This window comes from Taudactylus pleione, unplaced genomic scaffold, assembly GCF_031769625.1.
Source record: "Taudactylus pleione unplaced genomic scaffold, aTauple2 ptg000087l, whole genome shotgun sequence".
Taxonomy (NCBI): domain Eukaryota; kingdom Metazoa; phylum Chordata; class Amphibia; order Anura; family Myobatrachidae; genus Taudactylus; species Taudactylus pleione.
The window spans coordinates 6,166,181-6,184,887 of NW_028284489.1; the positions used below are offsets into that span (position 1 = coordinate 6,166,181).

The following is an 18,707-nucleotide window of genomic DNA, read 5'->3' on the forward strand; positions in this document are numbered from 1 at the left end:
AAAGACCATTCAAGCCTATACATCCACCTATGACAAAGGCAAAGGAGGGGGTATGCACCTGACTCAAGCGCAGTGGAGAATGATTTCCGTGTTGTGCAAGGTTCTCCAGCCCTTCAAACTTGCCACACGTGAAGTCAGTTCAGACAATGCCAGCTTGAGTCAGCTAATTTCCCTCATCAGGCTTTTGCAGAAGCAACTGGAGAAAGTGAAGGAGGAGCTAAGATGGAGCGATTCCGCTCAACATGTGGGACTTGTGGATGAAGCCCTTCATTCGCTTTGCCAGGATTCCAGGGTGGTCAATCTGTTGAAATCAGACCACTACATTTTGGCAACCATGCTCGATCCTAGATTTAAAGCCTATGTGGTGTCTCTCTTGAAAACACTGTCAGCTGAAGCGGAACGTGACATGTCAACAGCTCCTTCTTAATTTTCTCCCGCAAATGGGGCTGCCAGGAAACAACTTAGGTATCCTAAGCAACCTGCTGGCGGTGATGCAGGGCAGGCAGGACTAAGTTTGGACATCTGGTCTGGACTGAAGGACCTGGCAACAATTTCTGACATGTCTACTGTCACTGCATATTATACTGTCACCATTGACAGAATGGTGGAGGATTACATCGGTGACAGAATCCAAGTAGGCATGTCAGACAGTCCGTACCTGTACTAGCAGGAAAAAGAGGCAATTTGGAGGCCCCTGTACAAACTGGCTCTATTTTACCTGAGTTGCCCCCCCTCCAGTGTGTACTCCGAAAGAGTGTTTAGTGCAGCCGGGAACCTTGTCAGCAAAAGGAGTAGGAGGTTGCTTCCACAAAATGTGGAGAAGATGATGTTCATAAAAATGAATTATCAACTCTTCCAGAGAGACCAGCCTCGAGAACGTACAGAGCGACCTGTGGTGGTGGATTCCAGTGGGGATAAATTAATACTCTGTGAGGATGAGGATGTACACAACACTGAAGAGGGTGAGGAATCGGTGGATGAGGAGGATGAGGACGACATCTTGCCTCCATAGAGCCAGTTTGTGCAGGGACAGATTAATTGCCAGCTTGTTTTGTGGGGGCCCAAACGAACCAATCATTTCAGCCACAGTCATGTGGCAGACCCTGGCGCTGAAATGATTGGTTTGTTAAAGTGTGCATGTCCTGTTTATACAACATAAGGGTGGGTGGGAGGGCCAAAGGACAATTCCATCTTGCACCTCTTTTTTTTCTTTGCATTATGTACTGTTTGGGGCCTAGTTTTTCAAACTGCCATCCTGTCTGCCACTGCAGTGTCACTCCTAGATGGGCCACGTGTTTGTGCCACCCACTCGTGTCGCTTAGTATAGTCATCCAGCTACCTCGGTTCAACCTTTTGGACTAAAAACAATATTGTGAGGTGTGAGGTGTTCAGAATAGACTGGAAATTAGTGGAAATTAATGTTATTGAGGTTAATAATAGCACAGGAGCAGAAAAAAACCACAAATTCTGTGATTTTAGCTGTTTTTATGCTTTATTTAAAAAAATACAGATCCAAAACACAAAACCCAGAACCCAAAACACGGAAGGGTGGTTTTGGCAAAACCAATCCAGATCCAAAACATGAAGAAATATCCAGATCCAAAACCAAAACACAAAAAGTGGCCGGTGCACACCCCTACTACAGGGGTGTTTTACGTTTGTTTAATTGATACAAAATAGTAAATGTATTTGTTGGTCATAAAAGAAATGGTTTAGTACAAGGATGCAAATGTGTCTGTAACATTTGCCAGCAGTAAAGCAGGGGCATATGGTAATGTTGCTGACAGAACCCATCTTAAGATAGTTGCCAGTTTGCATATGGTCAGAATTGTGACTTTTATAGTGAAGACAATTTGTCCCTGCAATTTGGAACGTAATGGCGAACAACTCTGCATCATAAGTGCGCAGACGGGTGACTTCTTCGCTGAATGTAAGTCTGACACAAGTACACCTGATTATTGTCCTGATTCGGAGATGGATGCAGTATGGATGTTTGCGAAGTTGAGAGATTATTTGCTAGTGAGCATGTGCAAATAGTCCTGGAAACCCCTACAGCACATGCCTACCACTGAGTGTACACAGAGATCTCTAATGCATAGGTGACTGTTACCATTTCAGCTGGCGGAAGAAAGCCATTGGAGCTCCTAGGAGAGTAGGAGGTGACTTGAAGTGATCACAAAAAAGGCCATCTCATGGCCATTTTATTGGTGTGTCATGGGTGTGCCAGGGAATGCAACTGTGTTCTCAAACACAGAGCTGCAGCCACAGAGGTCATGTTTAGAGAAAGTCCATAGGATACACTGTGCCAGCCATAGGACGTCATAACTATGGTTGGTAATTGCGATGGTGTGCAGATGGTGGAGTTTTGGAGTCCATTGGTGGATTTGCACTGTCTATGGACATTAGTGTGTTTGCAATGTTCGGCGCGCGCAAGTACACATGGGGAAGGGAGAAACTAACATTTGCATATTATAGCAGCTGCAAATAAATATAATAATAAATTAGATGTCATGTTTGACCTCATGGGAGAAAAAAAGTACATTTTAAGACTCACAGAACATCTTAATTTTACATTTCTGGCAGTGACGACGCATCATTGTGTCTATTTTAGTCTTTATGTGCCATTTGTTCATTTAGTAATGGAAAGCACTTTAACTTTGCAACAATATATAAAAATCGCGAAAAATAATGTAACAGTTCCCAATGCCCCCTTATTCTCATGTCATTCATTGGCGGTTAAGGGATTGCTTGTATCGATGTCTTCTAACTTTTTCTACCCAGCACTTCAAGGACCACAGTGCTGCAAAACATCTGAATGGATGCAAGTGAGAGCACAAAGTTTGCTGCAAGTGTGTATGTAAGGGGACAGTTGGGGAATATGCTTCATCTCTGCATTTTACTGGCCTGTAAAAAGTCCTAATTCTCTATATTTAGTCCTCTTATTGTATGAAAGTTAAATTAATATGGGTTGGGTATGAAATACTGGCAGTCGGGATGCCTTCTGTCAAAATGCCAACAGCAGCATTCCCAACAGGGGTTGGGTAAGTTTACTAACCCTCCCCTCTTCTTCCCCTAACCCTAACCCTCTCTTCTTGGTGCCTAAACCTAACCCTCCCTGTTAGTGCCTAAACCTAACTCTCCCCCCCTTGGTGCCTAAACCTAACCCTCCCCCCCTTGGTGCCTAACCCTAATCCCCCCCCAGTGGTGCCTAACCTCCCCCCCAAAACCTAACCCTAACCCCTCCCCCATGGTGTCTATACCTAACACCCCCCCAACCCGCGCGGCTAAGATGCCCCGGCTTACCTTCGATCGGGATGCCATCTCTCGGGATTCTGGCATCAATATGTCGGCTGGCGTCAGGATTTAGCCATCTATGTTTAGTCCCGGGTCGGGATTTTGAAGCTGGGTTTTATACAGATTGCATCCCAGGCTGTCGGTATTATAACTACATACCATTAATAAAAGTACATTACTTACCGATGTCTGTCTCATGATAGATATATGAATCAATTGTGCCATTGTTATTTTCTTCATATTCTACATAAAATGTGCCATTTGTTGTTTCAATAGAACCGTGAAAATGGCCATTGATGATAGAACCATGACAAAATGAATCGTTCTCATCTAAAATCAAATAATAATAATAATAATAATAATATTAACCAGTCAGATATACAAGTAGAGGCACAACACAAATAGTGAAAAATGTGTGCATACATTTGCCTTGACAAAGTATAGTAATAGAATGTTGCTGTCCCTTTTTCACATATGGTGGTAGAGTGGGGTTGAACAGAAGTGGTGCAAGGTGTCTGGGCAACATTTCATTCATCTCCCCTGCTCCCTTCAATACTATGCCACACTTTAGTGATGCCAATTTTTAATATGCCACACAGCAGTGTCCCAAACTCATAGTATACTGTATAGAAATGCACCAACTAATATGCCACACAGCAGAACCCCCAAATCATACTGTGTTTCATAACACTGCCCTCATAATATGCCACACATTTGTGCCACAAATTAATTAAATGCTACACCGATGTATCCCCAATTCATAATTATGCTATACATCATCAATGCCCCAATACATATGCCACACAGTTGAGCACAAAATATATTATATGCCACATAGCTATAAATTATGCTATACAATTCCCCTAGTACATTTGCCACACATGTGCCCCACATTCTTTATATGCCATACAGCTGTACCCCCAATACATTATGCCACATATCCATGCCCCAATATATACTTATGCCACACATCTGTGCCCCATTATACATCAGAACCAATTACCACTACTCTCCCACACACACTCACACATACCTGCCTGGACTGAAAGAGACAGCCTTCTTTTTTTGTGGACTCAGCGGTGCCCTTCAGTGGCTGGCGCCACTAGGTAGCCGCCTAAGGCTGCCTAATGGTAGCATCGGCCCTGGGGTTGAAAGCACTACTCTTGCACAAAACTAAATTCATATAACACTCCTCTATGAGCTTCTATATATTTATACTGCTAGCATTGTTTATTTTAATACATTGCTCTTTTCTTCTTTACTTTCCTGAAATAGTACACCAAATATATTTCAGTCAAATAAATACCCATCACATGCATACACTAATACTTTTTAATGATGAATGTAATGGCTAATCAATTAAGTACCAATATTTACATCTATAAGACTTCAATGCAGTACCACTTACCACTTTATAGTAAATTTACTGACCAACACTCAAAGCTGCTGCATTGAAGTTAACTGAAAATTGGATGTAAGAAGAGTTGGTTTTTTTTTTTTTTAGTCTATTGACCTGTGGGAAATTGTAGTTGTATATAGAACATATAAGTACAGTGATTTTGAGGTTCATGGTCACTTGCCAGAATCACAGATGGTATAATATATACCTTATTTATATTTTAGTGTCTATTATGGAGATAATTTGGTAATCTCTTACCTCTCAGTTTTCCTGTGTATAGAAATGAGATATCCATGGGTAGACGCCTTTTATCAGATATCACTTCAAAACCAGCTGCAAAAACACTTCTATCTCTTCTTAACATCAGTTCAAATTTCCTATCATAGAATACAAAAAATTTTAATTAATGTTTCAAAACACATACGGATTATCATTAGCAAAAAACAAAAATATTAAGGGGTACATTTACTAAAGTGAGCGTTTTTAGAAGTGGATATGTTGCCCATAGCAACCAATCAGAATCTACTTAACATTTATCTAGCACCTTCTAGAAGATTATAGCTAGACTCTTATTAGGTGCTATGGGCAACATCTCCACTTCTAAAAACTCTCACTTTAGTAAATTTACCTCTAAATGTCAGAATTAACCACTGATTAAGAGCTGAAATAGACCATTTCTAAAAAATGTAATGCCCTTTAATATTTTTCACATTTCATCTTCTACTTCATAGATTCAAAATAGATTTATTTTGGAATTATTACATAGACCAGCACAACGTAGTCTGTAATGTCGAATATCAAAAGAATAAAGTTATATTTTATTAAATTACAAATTAAAATACTCCATAAACTTTTTATTAGTCTATCACTTGAGTACCATGAACATAAGAACTAGGGATGAGCGGGTTCGGATTTCTGAAATCCGAACCCCCCTGAGCCCCCCGATCCAAGTCAGGTCCGAGGCAGGCTCGAGTTTTCCCGCCTAACTCGGATCTGAAATCGAGGCAAAATGTCATCATCCCGCTTCCGGATCTCGCTGGTTTTGGACTCTATAAAAGGTCCTCGCGTCGGCGCCATTTCTCACTCCGGCTCTGGACAGTGGAGAGGGAGGGTGGGAGTTAGGGCTGGCTGACCTGTGTTGTGTTGTGCTGCTGTTGTCCAAAGGAGCTGTGTCCACTCCTCCAAAGTCCACAGGGGCTGGCTTGGCTGTGTTGTGCTGCTGTTGTCCATACTCCATAGGGGCTGGCTGGGCTGTGTTGTGCTGCTGTTGTCCATACTCCATAGGGGCTGGCTGGGCTGTGTTGTGCTGCTGTTGTCCATAGGGGCTGACTGGGCTGTGTTGTGCAGTCAGTTGTCCATAGGGGCTGTGTCCACTCCAAAAGTCTATAGGGGCTTGCTGGGCTGTGTTGTGCAGTGTCCCATAAAGGCGGTAGTCCTAAAGGGGTGCTGTAGTGTTGTCCAGGGGGTGATCTGTCCAGCAGGGGTGCTCCCCCCAAGTGCAAAAAAAAAATATTTCTGTGTTTGTGAATTGTGTGCACTGTAGCTGCATGTGTATCAACAAAGGAGCAGAGCCAAGCGTGCGCCTGTGTCATAAGTCTGTTAAAGGGTGGTGTAACCCCCAAAGTGCACTCCCAAAAAAAAAAAATTCTTCTTTTGTGTGTTTGTGTGCGCCTTAGCCGCACGTATATATCAATATAACATAAATGGAGGACAAAACTTTGTCCGATAAAAATAAAATAGGGAAAGATCAAGAACCACTTCCTCCTAGTGCTGAAGCTGCTGCCACTAGTCATGACATAGACGATAAAATGCCATCAACGTCGTCTGCCAAGGCCGATGCCCAATGTCATAGTAGAGGGCATATAAAATCCCAAATGACAAAATTCAGGAAAATTACCTTAAAAAAAAACCTTTAAAATCATCTAAGGAGAAACGTAAACTTGACAAAATGCCATTTACGACACGGAGTGGCAAGGAATGGCTAAGGTCTTCCCCTATGTTCATAACTAGTGGTTCAGCTTCACAAGACGATGGAGCCCTCCTCCCACTACAAAAATCAATTGAGTTAAGCTGGCAAAACTACAGCAAAGAACTGTGTGTTCTAAGAGGATATCACAAATCCCCAAGGAGAGTCCAAGTGTGGCGGCGGTTACGATTCCTGACCTTCCCAACACTGGACGGGAAGAGGTGGCTCTTTCCACCATTTGCACGCCCTCTGCAATTGCTGGAAGGAGCACCCACAGTCCACTTGCTGATATTCAAATTGAAGATGTCACTGTTGAAGTACAAAAGGATGAGGATATTGGTGTAGCTGGCGCTGAGGAGGAAGTTGACGAGGAGGATTCTGATGGTGATGTGATTTGATATGTAAAGGTGAAATAAGTAGGGGTAGGGATGTTAACCACCTAGGAACATCCTCCCTTATACATCACCTGCAGCGCATTCATAAAAAGTTACTGTCAAGTTCAGAAACTTTGGCTAAGACTAAGCAGTCCAGGGACACCTAAATCCCTTTGTCCTGTTGTATTCAAGTGCCTGCAAACCACACCGTCAACTCCCTCCTTGTCAATTTCCTCCTTAGTCAGGATCGGAAGTAGTCCTGCAGGCCATGTCACTGGCATGACTGACTCTCCTATCCGAGATTCCTTAGGAGGATCCTGCATTGCTATGTCTACTGTTGCCGCTGCTGCTGTTGCTGTTGGGAGTCGTTCATAATCCCAGAGAGGAAGTAGGAACACCACTACTTTTACTTAACAATTGACCCTCCAACAGTCCTTAGCAAGGAGGATGAAGTACGACAGCAGTCATCCTGAAGCAAAACGGATAACTGAGGCCTTGACTGCTATATTTGTGTTAGATGTATGTTCGGTATCTGCCATTAGTGCAGTGGAATTTAGACAATCGATGGAGGTAGTGTGTCCCCGGTACCAAATCCCCTCAAGATTCCACTTCACTAGACAGGCGATACCGATAATGTACAGAGACAACAGAAAAAGTGTCCTCAGTGTCCTAAAAAATGTGGTTGTACCCAATGTCCACTTAACCACGGACATGTGGACAAGTGGAACAGGGCAGACTAAGGACTATATGACTGACAGCCCACTGGGTATCACCTTACGCAGCAACAACAGCAGTGTCACCAGTAGCAGCATCTCAGAAACGCCAGCTCGTTCCAAGGCAGGCTACACTGTGTATCACCGGTTTCAGTAAGAGGCACACCACTGATAACCTCTTAGAGAAACTGAGGGAAATAATCGCCCAGTAGCTTACCCCACTTAGACTCTCCTGGGGATTTGCAATATCTGACAACGCCACCAATTATGTGCGGGCATTACATCTGGGCAAATTCCAGCACATCCCATGTTTTGCTCACACAATAAATTTGGTTGTGCAGAATTTTCTGAAAAATTTCTGGCCACTTTCGCCATTCAGCGACTGCGTGCCGAAGACTGGAGCACCAGCAAACACTCTTGAACCTGCCCCGCCATCACCTGAAGCAAGAGGTTGTGACGCAGTAAAACTCAACCCTCTATATGCTTCAGAGGATGGAGGAGCAGCAAAAGGCCAATCAAGCCTATACATCCACCTATGACATAGGCAAAAGGAGGGGGTATGCACCTGACTCAAGCGCAGTGGAGAATGATTTCCGTGTTGTGCAAGGTTCTCCAGCCCTTCCAACTTGCCACACGTGAAGTCAGTTCAGACAATGCCAGCTTGAGTCAGGTAATTTCCCTCATCAGGCTTTTGCAGAAGCAACTGGAGAAAGTGAAGGAGGAGCTAAGATGGAGCGATTCCGCTCGGCATGTGGGACTTGTGGATGAAGCCCTTCATTCGCTTTGCCAGGATTTGAGGGTGGACAATCTGTTGAAATCAGACCACTACATTTTGGCCACCGTGCTTTATCCTAGGTTTAAGCCTATGTGATGTCTCTCTCTCCGGCCGACACAAGCCTGCAGAGGTGTAAAGACCTGCTGGTGAACACACTGTCAGCTGAAGCGGAATGTGACACGTCAACAGCTCCTTCTTCATTTTCTCCCGCAACTGGGGCTGCCAGGAAACAACTTAGGTATCCTAAGCAACCCGCTGGCAGTGATTCAGGGCAGGCAGGACCAAGTTTGGACATCTGGTCCGGACTGAAGGACCTGGCAACAATTTCTGACATGTCTACTGTCACTGCATTTGATACTGTCACCATTGACAGAATGATGGAGGATTACATCGGTGACAGCATCCAAGTAGGCATGTCAGACAGTCCATACCTGTACTGGCAGGAAAAAGAAGCAATTTGGAGGCCCCTGTACAAACTGGCTCTATTTTAACTAAATTGACCCCCCTCCAGTGTTTACTCCGAAAGAGTGTTTAGTGCAGCCAGGAACCTTGTCAGTGAAAGGAGTAGGAGGTTGCTTCCACAAAATGTGAAGATGCTGTTCATCAAAATGAATGATCAATTCTTTCAGGGAGACCAGCCTCCAGAACATACAGAGGGACCTGTGGTGGTGGATTCCAGTGGGGATAAATTAATACTCTGTGAGGATGAGGATGTACACAACACTGAAGAGGGTGAGGAATCGGTGGATGAGGAGGATGAGGATGACATCTTGCCTCCGTAGAGCCAGTTTGTGCAGGGACAGATTCATTGCCAGCTTGTTTTGTGGGGGCCCAAACGAACCAATCATTTAAGCCACAGTCATGTGGCAGACCCTGGCACTGAAATTATTGGTTTGTTAAAGTGTGCATGTCCTGTTTATACAACATAAGGGTGGGTGGGAGGGCCCAAGGACAATTCCATCTTGCACCTTTTTTTTTCTTTGCATTATGTACTGTTTGGGGCCTAGTTTTTCAAACTGCCATTCTGTCTGCCACTGCAGTGTCACTCCCAGATGGGTCACGTGTTTGTGTCACCCACTTGTGTCGCTTAGCATAGTCATCCGGCTACCTCGGTGCAACCTTTTGGCCTCAAAACAATATTGTGAGGTGTTCAGAATAGACTGAAAATGAGTGGAAATTAATGTTATTGAGGTTAATAATAGCATAGGAGCAGAAAACCCACAAATTGTGATTTTAGCTGTTTTTATGTTTTTTTTTTTAAAAAAATACAGATCCAAAACACAGAACCCAAAACACAGAAGGGTAGTTTTGGCAAAACCAATCCAGATCCAAAACACGAAGAAAGATCCAGATCCAAAACCAAAACACGAAAAGTGGCCGATGCACACCCCTAATAAGAACATAGGGCCTGATTCAGAGCCGCTCGCTATTTGCGGTCGTTCGTTTTATAAAAAGGGGTGGCTATTCAAATGAACCGTTCGCACTTTGTGGTCTGTTCACGCCTCTAAGTCTGAACGAGCGAGCAAAACTTGCGGTTGTGATTTTGAAAAAAACGGCCCCTTGCCGCTCGCACCATACGTCATGTCCGCTATTTATTAGATTAATCGAGTACATCGTACAGCGTATGAACTGCTCGCTATTCTTGTGGTTGGTTTTTTCAACCGCTATTTTGCGAGCAGTTCTGAGTTAAAAAAAACCAAGTGACGTGGTCAATGACGCTGCTGGATTAATTATGCACTCCCTTAAAACGCCCGTTTTGACCTTTAAGCATGCCTGCGTTCTGTTCTCCACTCCCCGTTTTCAAGCACCTTCCCGTTACCACCCACATACGCCTCCTTCTGTCACTCAAAGTAGCAGGCATTCGCTATATAGCGAACAAACGATTTTTGGCCGCACTGACTGGTTCGCAAATGCGTATTACAATCCGTACACATGCGCAGATGTGCGAACATCGGTCAGAAAGAACGAGCGGCCGCTTATGAGCGGCTCTGAATCAGGCCCATATTTTCATGTCCAGTCAAGTATCTCACTAAAGCATGCTTAAGCTTACTTAACATAAATCAACAACAAATCGACAGCACTTTTATGAAAGGAATAAATCATCACACTATAGCACATGCATCTGCAATCCACAGAATGTATGCCAGGCATGACACTCTGACCAGCAGAAACAGGGTTGTGACATTGCAGATGGCATTGGATAGCACCTGCTGATGCGTCAAGTGACCCCCTCCTATTCACAATGCAGGGAGGTCAGAATCGGTGTGCTCCTGTGGGAGTGGGAGAAGGAAAGAGTGCTTACCCACTTCATTGCATGCGTTCACCTGAAGGGGTCTGACAACATGAGGCATCCTGGGGGGACAGGTCTGAAAGCATATAACAGGTATCTGGATTGTTCTGATGGCATAAAAGTGGTATATGGAGGAGTCTGGCAATATACACTACCGTTCAAAAGTTTGGGGTCACTGTGTTTTCCAATGAAGATAACATTAAATTAATCAGAAATACACTCTATACATTGTTAATGTGGTAAATGACTATACTAGCTGCAGACGTCTGTTTTTTTAAAGGAATATCTACATAAGTGTATAGAGGCCCATTTCCAGCAACCATCACTTCAGCGTTCTAATTGTACATTGTGTTTGCTAAGGGCATTAGAAGACTAATGGATGATTAGAAAACCCTTGAAAATCCTTGTGCAATTATGTTAGCACAGCTGAAAACGGGTTTGCTAGATAGAGAAGCTATAAAACTGGCCTTCTTTTGAGCTAATTGAGTATCTCATCACATTTGTGGGTTCGATTATACTCTCCAAATGGCCAGAAAAAGAACTTTCATGTGAAACTCGACAGTCTATTCTTGTTCTTAGAAATGAAGGCTATTCCATGCGAGAAATTGCCAACAAACTGAACATTTCCTACAACGGTGTGTACTACTCCCTTCAGAGAATAGCACAAACTGGCTCTAACCAGAGTAGAAAGAGAAGTGGGAGGCCCCGGTGCACAACTGTGCAAGAAGACAAGTACATTAGAGTCTCTAGTTTGAGAAATAGACGCCTCACATGTCCTCAACTGGCAGCTTCATTAAATGGTACCCACAAAACGCCAGTGTCAACACCTACAGTGAAGAGGTGACTCTGGGATGCTGGCCTTCTAGGCAGAGTGGCAAAGAAAAAGCCATATCTGAGACAGGCCAATTAAAGGAAAAGATTAATATGGGCAAAAGAACACAGACACTGGACAGAGGAAGATTGGAAAAAAGTGTTATAGACAGACGAATCGAAGTTTGAGGTGTTTGGATCACACAGAAGAACATTTACTGCACATGCAACATACAGAAAAACACATTTTGGGCTTGGCATCCACTGTATAGCCCTAAGTGGTGAACAGGCAATTTTTCTTTAAAGGGATCAGTGATTCATCAAATAGCTACAGATTACAATAAATTTAAAGATGCTTTGGCCGCAGGTATGGGCTCATTAACATCTGAGTGGGTGGTTACTGATCACATTTATCACCACTTGTAAAATTGATATATGTTTTACATGTGCTCTGACTTTATGTTCACTTAAGGTAAAGCCTACCAAGTCCAAACTCTGCTCAGGCTTCCTCATATTTGTTAAACTGAAGGTTGATATTTCATACATTGTATGCTTAAACTGTTTCTGTGATAAATAAGCTGCTAGAAATTTGTTTTTTTGGGGGGGAAAAACAGATATCCTATGTTCATTAGGCACTCCTTGAGTTTAGAAAGTATATAATGTTGACTTCCAGTTTCGGCGAGAATGGAGTTGGAAGCATCTCTGCTGAGCTCTGTTACCCGTCTGCCATTTACCATTGCTAAAGCCGCAAGTGGCTTCCAGTTTGCAGCCCCCCTGCCAGCCTTGCCTGTAGGAGACTTGTCTCCTATCGGATGGAGAGATTTTTCTCCTCCATGATGCCGGGGAAACCGCGGAAAGCAAAGGAGAGTGAATGCGCAGCCGCGCCCAAGATGGCCACCGCTCCTGTCACAGATGCCAGTCAGCAAATGCCTTTGCCACAACAGGACCTGAAGAAACAGGGCAAAATATCCTTTAGGGCTGCTTCTCCAGCCCCACCAGGTACTGTGATTGCTCCCCTTACTTTTTTATATAATACAGGCAGTGAAAGAAACAGTTCAGCCATTATTAGCTGAACAGGCTAAAACACAAGCAGCAGCAGCATTACAACAGGCGGTTAATGACATTAAGAGTCAATATAAACAACTGTCAAGAGACTCTTCACTGTTGAACATCCAGTAGGGGACAATTTCAAGAGTTAAACACTCTGAAAGATCTTACAGCCTCTTTACAGAAATCAGTTTCGCAGGTATGGGAGAAGTTAGACGATCTGGAAAACAGATCCTGCAGGAACAATCTCAGAATAGTCAGCATACCTGAGTCTATTAAGGGACCGGCTTTATACAAATTTCTAAAGCAATCTCTCCCAAAATTGCTAGATATAGACGAGGAATGCGGAGATCTAGTAATTGAAAGGGCACACAGAACATGTCCAATTAGGCAATCGAATCCATCCAGACCAAGAGTAGTTCTCTTTAAATGCCTTAAATTTCTGCATAAAGAAGATATGTGGCATGCATCCAGATGGAAGAGAGATCTTGTTTGGAAAGATTCAAAAATCCTTATCTTCCAAGACTACTCACCGGAGCTGGCACAGAAACAGACAAATCTCAGGTGCACAACTCCAAATCATTAATAATATATAAATGCAATAAAATTTTGCAATCAAGAGAGGTTTTTAGCATAATCATGGCCAAGGTTATGGGCCTACCCACCATATCCAGGTAACCTCATTAGGGTAGGTCCCTAACATACTAGGGTTGAAAACTAACTATATGTAAAATGTTGGATATGGGTTAGGAGCTAATTGCTCCATTCCCTAATAATTTGACTAAAATGGCTATTACCGTGAAGTTCTATAGTCAATATTTCTTATGGCCTCGTTTAGGCCTCACCTATCTCTTATATATTGCAAATTTTTGTCTGTATTGGTCTTCCCTACCTATTGTGTCTTCCTACCCTTCTTCTTACCTTACTCAATAACACCAACTGGAAATACAAGTTTCCTGATCTTGAATCAACTCCAAAACCCTTTTCTCTTTTGATTTTATATACAAAAAATGCTGCAATAAATGGAGGAACTTAAGATTGGTTCTCTAAACGTAGGTGGTATCAACTCACCTATCAAAAGAAAAAAAAGATATTACTTTATCTACGCAAACTTTATTTAGATATAGTATTTCTACAAGAACTACACTTACTCCCTCCAGAGATGCTTAAATTAAATTCCTCAAATATGATGGTAATTGCTTCTTCACATTTTATTCTAAATCGAGAGGTGTTGCAATCTTTGTATCCAAGAATCTTAATATTTCTATTAATGATATTGTTACAGATCCCACGGGTAGATTTGTCCTGGCAGACATTGGGCCTCATTCGGTTGGAGGATGCAAGCGGTCGCTCAGAAACTGGGCGGCCGCTTGTTTCCTGACCGCCCGCCTCTGTTGCGGTCGTTAGGCCATCGTGACCATTGCGACCATCGGGGCTTACGAACGAGACCCTAGGGTAGGGTCTCCCTTGTCGTAAGCCCCGGAGAGCTTCTGGCTCTGTCTGAGCCGGAAGCTCTCCACTGACATCACTAGTGATGTCAGTGGGGCCTCCCACAAACGGTAGGCGTCCCCATGGGAATGCCTCCGTTTGGGCTGCCACCCCCCCGGCCCGCCTTCCAAACGGGGTGAGCTGTCAATCAACATCGACAGCTCGCCCCCTTTAGATCGAGACCCGCTACGACCGGCACTGGCTTGCGCATGCTCTGTGGGGGGCCATCGACCCGGTCCGAGCGCATCGGCGCTAACGACCGGGTCTGAATGACCCCCATAATGCTTAATAATGACAGATATATTCTTTGTAACGTTTATGCCCCTAATTTATACAAGAGATCATTCTTCGAGCAGATTTCCAATCTTCTTTTGCCTTATTCATCTTGCAAAATGATTTTAGGGGGTGATTTTAACTTAATTACTTCTGAGTATATGGATAGAAACACCCCTATTCCTGCCAGCTCTCACCTCCCCAAAAATGATATTACTTGGCTTAGTGACCAACTTAATACTATATATGTGTGGAGGGCTAAACACCCTATTGACAAAGAATTTACCTGCCTATCAGCTGCCCACGGGACCTTATTTAGAATCGATTATTTATTTGTGTCAGATTCTTTGTTTTCTAGAATTATATTTTCTGAAATTGAACGAATGAGTGTTTCCGACCACGCATTAGTATGGTTTTCATTTGCAACCGGGATTGATCGAGGGTCACATAGGCAGTGGCGTTTCCCAAATCATTTAGCAGATTCTATTAAATTCCGTAATAAGATGGAATCTTTCTGGGAAGAATATAAAGTTGATAATCTTCAGCATGCCACCTCAGATCCCCTCTTATTCTGGCAGACGGCCAAGTCCGTGATTAGAGGCTCAATAATTTCATATACCACACAATCTCGATAACAATATACCAAGAAATTTTGTACGGCCGAGCAAAATCTGACAGATGCTACTCAAAATTATAAACAATTAGCCTCTCCCCAATCCAGGTTGGCATACTCTCGATAAAACAGCATTATGATGAAACGCTTCAATTTTATGGAGATACTCCTTCCAAAAGGATTTTAGATATCATAAACATGGAAATCGAGTGGGTAAACTGCTATCTAACCTATTACATAGTTCTTACAAATCCCCTATAATTCCATCAATAAGATGGGAGGACGGTTCTAGATCATCCTCCAGCATGCAAACACTAAATATTTGATAAAACTTTTATGAAAAATAAAAGTTGGACCGTGTAGGTGTCACTCAGTGTTAGTGTCCTCCCCTCCTCCTTCCATGTGCACTCGTGCAGCTACAGTAGGTGCCCCGTACCTTCCATCTTACATCACATCAGCAGAGAGGGACAAGCGGCCGCTTCCCTGACACCCGGCAACAGGACGACCCAGGCGGCAGGCTGGCCCCCGCCGATGACGTCAGGATGGCCCCGGTGGGAGGTAGCCTCTGGCAGGATGGCCCCGGTGGGAGGTAGCCTTTGGAAGGATGGCCCAGGCGGCTGGCTGGACCCAGCACCCGGCATCAGGACGGCCCCAGGAATCGGTGTTAGGATGGCCTCGGCGGAAGGTAGGCTCTGGCACCCGGCAGCAAGATGCCCCCAGATGCAGGATGGCCCCGGCACCCAGCGGCCACTTACTCAACACCCGGCAGCAGGAAGACCCAGGTGGCAGGCTGGCCCCCGCACATGATGTCCCAATGGGAGGTAGCCTCTGGCAGGATGGCCCCGGCGGGAAGTAGCCTCTGGCAGGACGGCCCCGGCAGGAGGTAGCCTCTGGCAGGATGGCCCTGGCAGGAAGGTAGCCTCTGGCAGGATGGCCCAGGCGGCAGGCTGGCCCCCGCACCCGGTGTTAGGACAGCCCCAGCACTCAGCATCAGGATGGCTACAGCGGGAGGTAGGCTATGGCACCTGGCAGCAGCAGGATAGGCGCAGAGGCAGGACAGCCCCGGCACCCAGCGGCAGTCCCTGGCACCAGGTGGGAGGTAGGCCCTGGCACATAAGTAACGTAGCAATAGTTTACAAAAGTACATTTGGATGTTTGGTGGTGGAGGCCAGCTACTAATACTACTACTTAAAGAAAGCTGCCTTTCTATCTACCCTTACCTCCTTCCTAGCCCTAGCACTGCCTACCCCTAAAATCCTCCTTGACCCCCAATACTGCCCCAGATGCTGTTTACCAGTGATCCCTCCCTCCTCCAGTACTGCCTGCCCTAACCCAATCCTTGCCCCCCCCCCAGAACTGCCCCAGCTGCTCCCTACCCCAGCACTACCTGCCCCTAACTTCTTCTTGCCCCTAGTATTGCCCCATCTACTACTCACCCTTACCCCCTCTCTACCCCCAGCACTGCCTACCCCTAACCCCCTCCTTGCCCACAGTACTGTACCAGCTGGTATCTCCCCTTACCCTTTCACTATCCCCAGCACTGCCTGCTCTTGCTCCCCTCTACCCCAGCTTTACCCCCTGCTGCCTGCCCTCACCCTCCATAATATGTAATGGGACCGAGAAATAGTTGAGTAGGACCCCAATTTTTTAAAGCGAGGGCTCCTCGGCACTCAAATATTTCCGTTCTGCACAATCACTGCATGTATTTGTATAGACACACACACACACACATAATATAAATATATATATATATATATATATATATATATATACACATACATACATATACACACACATATATATATATACACACATATATACACACACACACACACACGAGAGTTGGTGGGGGCCACTTAAAATGTTGCTATTGGGCCCACATATTTCCAGTTACGCCTGTGTGTATGTATGTATGTATATACACACATACATACATACACACACATACATACACATATACAGAGAGAGAGAGATGTTATTCTACTAGTTAGTGAGCTAGTTTGAATGTAATCTGCCTTAGTAGTTACTTTGGTCGGAGGGTCAGTTTATTTATTATTATTATTATTATTATTATTATTATATTTTTTCCTTTATTTTTCCTTTCTGTATTTTATCTCTGTATATGGGTTCCTTACGGTGTGTATTAATATAAGAGTAGCATATTCTACGTTGTCATTATGCAAATGCATAGTGCTATGGTATTCACGATCTCTGACTGGGCAAGTCGATACCTTTATGCAAATTGGCCACTTATCAGCTTCATTTTCATCTTAGCTAGCAGTGTTATATGGGCAGTGTTATTCTCAGATGTGTGCTATTTTCATTTTTATTGTTATCATTGTATGAACATGCTCTGTCTGTTACATAATGTAATATGCTCTCGATTACTGACATTTGGTTATTTGTTATATGGTTGCTTAGCAATGCTGGTTGGGGGAATCACATGGTGTGTGTCGATCGTGGTGATGTCATCTCTTACGGCCAGATACAGCAGGAAGAGTGGTGATGTCCACGCTGTAGAAACGCCGGTAATTATCCACCTGGTGATTGGTGAGGGGCTATTTAAGGTATGTGTCTTTTATATGTTTGCATTTTCTGAAGACAGTTATAAAAAACTGAAACGTTATTACCTGGTTCACCGTTGTATTCTTCAAGTTTGGTCCGTGAGTGCCGCACCTTCTGCTTCATATATATATGTGCATATATATATATATATATATATATTTATATATATATACATATACATATGTGTGTGTAAGAAGCTGTGCAGCCCACTTCTGTGAAGATTGATGGTGAGAGTGCATTTTACTCAATACCCCGCTCGTTGACAGCGACATTGCTCCTCGGACCTACATGCAGGTCTGATGGGCAGCATCGTTAGCAAAGGCTATGCTGCCAAATGCAGCATGGCCCCGGCCATAATTTCTTTGCTGCTAGCATCGGCAATTGTGTATGCATTTGCCGATGCCGGCACCCCATCGGGTCTCATCACTAATGAGCTCGGTACACTAGTGTATACTGGCCATAACATAGGTGGTGGGATTATCTGCTAGGGGGCACCAGTCAAAATTTTGCCTAGGGCACCAAATTGGCTAGGGCCGGCTCTGTCCAAACCTACTGTAAATCCAACAGCAAAGGAATTGTTTTGGTCAAATGTCTCCTTACCCATGTTAGACCCCACAAATGTTTCCACTTTACTAGCCCCTATCACTCAATTAGAAGTACAAAATGGTATCTCACGTTTAAAGCAGTCTAAAGCCCCAGGTCCAGACGGATTTACTGGTGATTTTTATAAAATTCTTTCAAATGCTGGCCATACACCTGCACAATTTTGGTCCGTTTGCCCGATTTGCGACAGGTCATAAGATGGATCTTGTGAAAATCGTGTATTTTTTTAGCAAGATACGATCCGATGCGTGCTCCCGCAGCTCCTATAATCAGATCTTATGATCACATGTGCAGCACATCTTGTCCATCGTATCATGTGCAGATCGTGCCATTTGTTTTGTTCATGCGATCCATCGTGCGGAAATTCAAGTCATTTCAATGACTGTTTCCCTTATGAGACTGTGAGACACAGGATCGGTCTTACGACAGATCCTGTGCTAAGAAAAACAACAAAAATACTGTCGGGACTGCCAGGGAGCTCCGGGGAGTCACAGGGA

General features: G+C 44.1%; 1 protein-coding gene across 1 annotated transcript in view; it reads right to left on the reverse strand.

Moving 5' to 3' along the window:
* The window catches only part of LOC148529055 (disintegrin and metalloproteinase domain-containing protein 10-like), a 118,367-nt gene that overhangs the window by 87,836 nt on the left and 11,824 nt on the right, over positions 1-18,707 (reverse strand). The window contains exons 3-4 of the mRNA XM_088469003.1: positions 4,952-5,070; positions 3,478-3,624 (exon numbers count right to left, since the gene is read on the reverse strand). Coding sequence (XP_088325129.1) covers positions 3,478-3,624; positions 4,952-5,070 — 266 coding nt within the window. The remainder of the gene's footprint in view (positions 1-3,477; positions 3,625-4,951; positions 5,071-18,707) is intronic.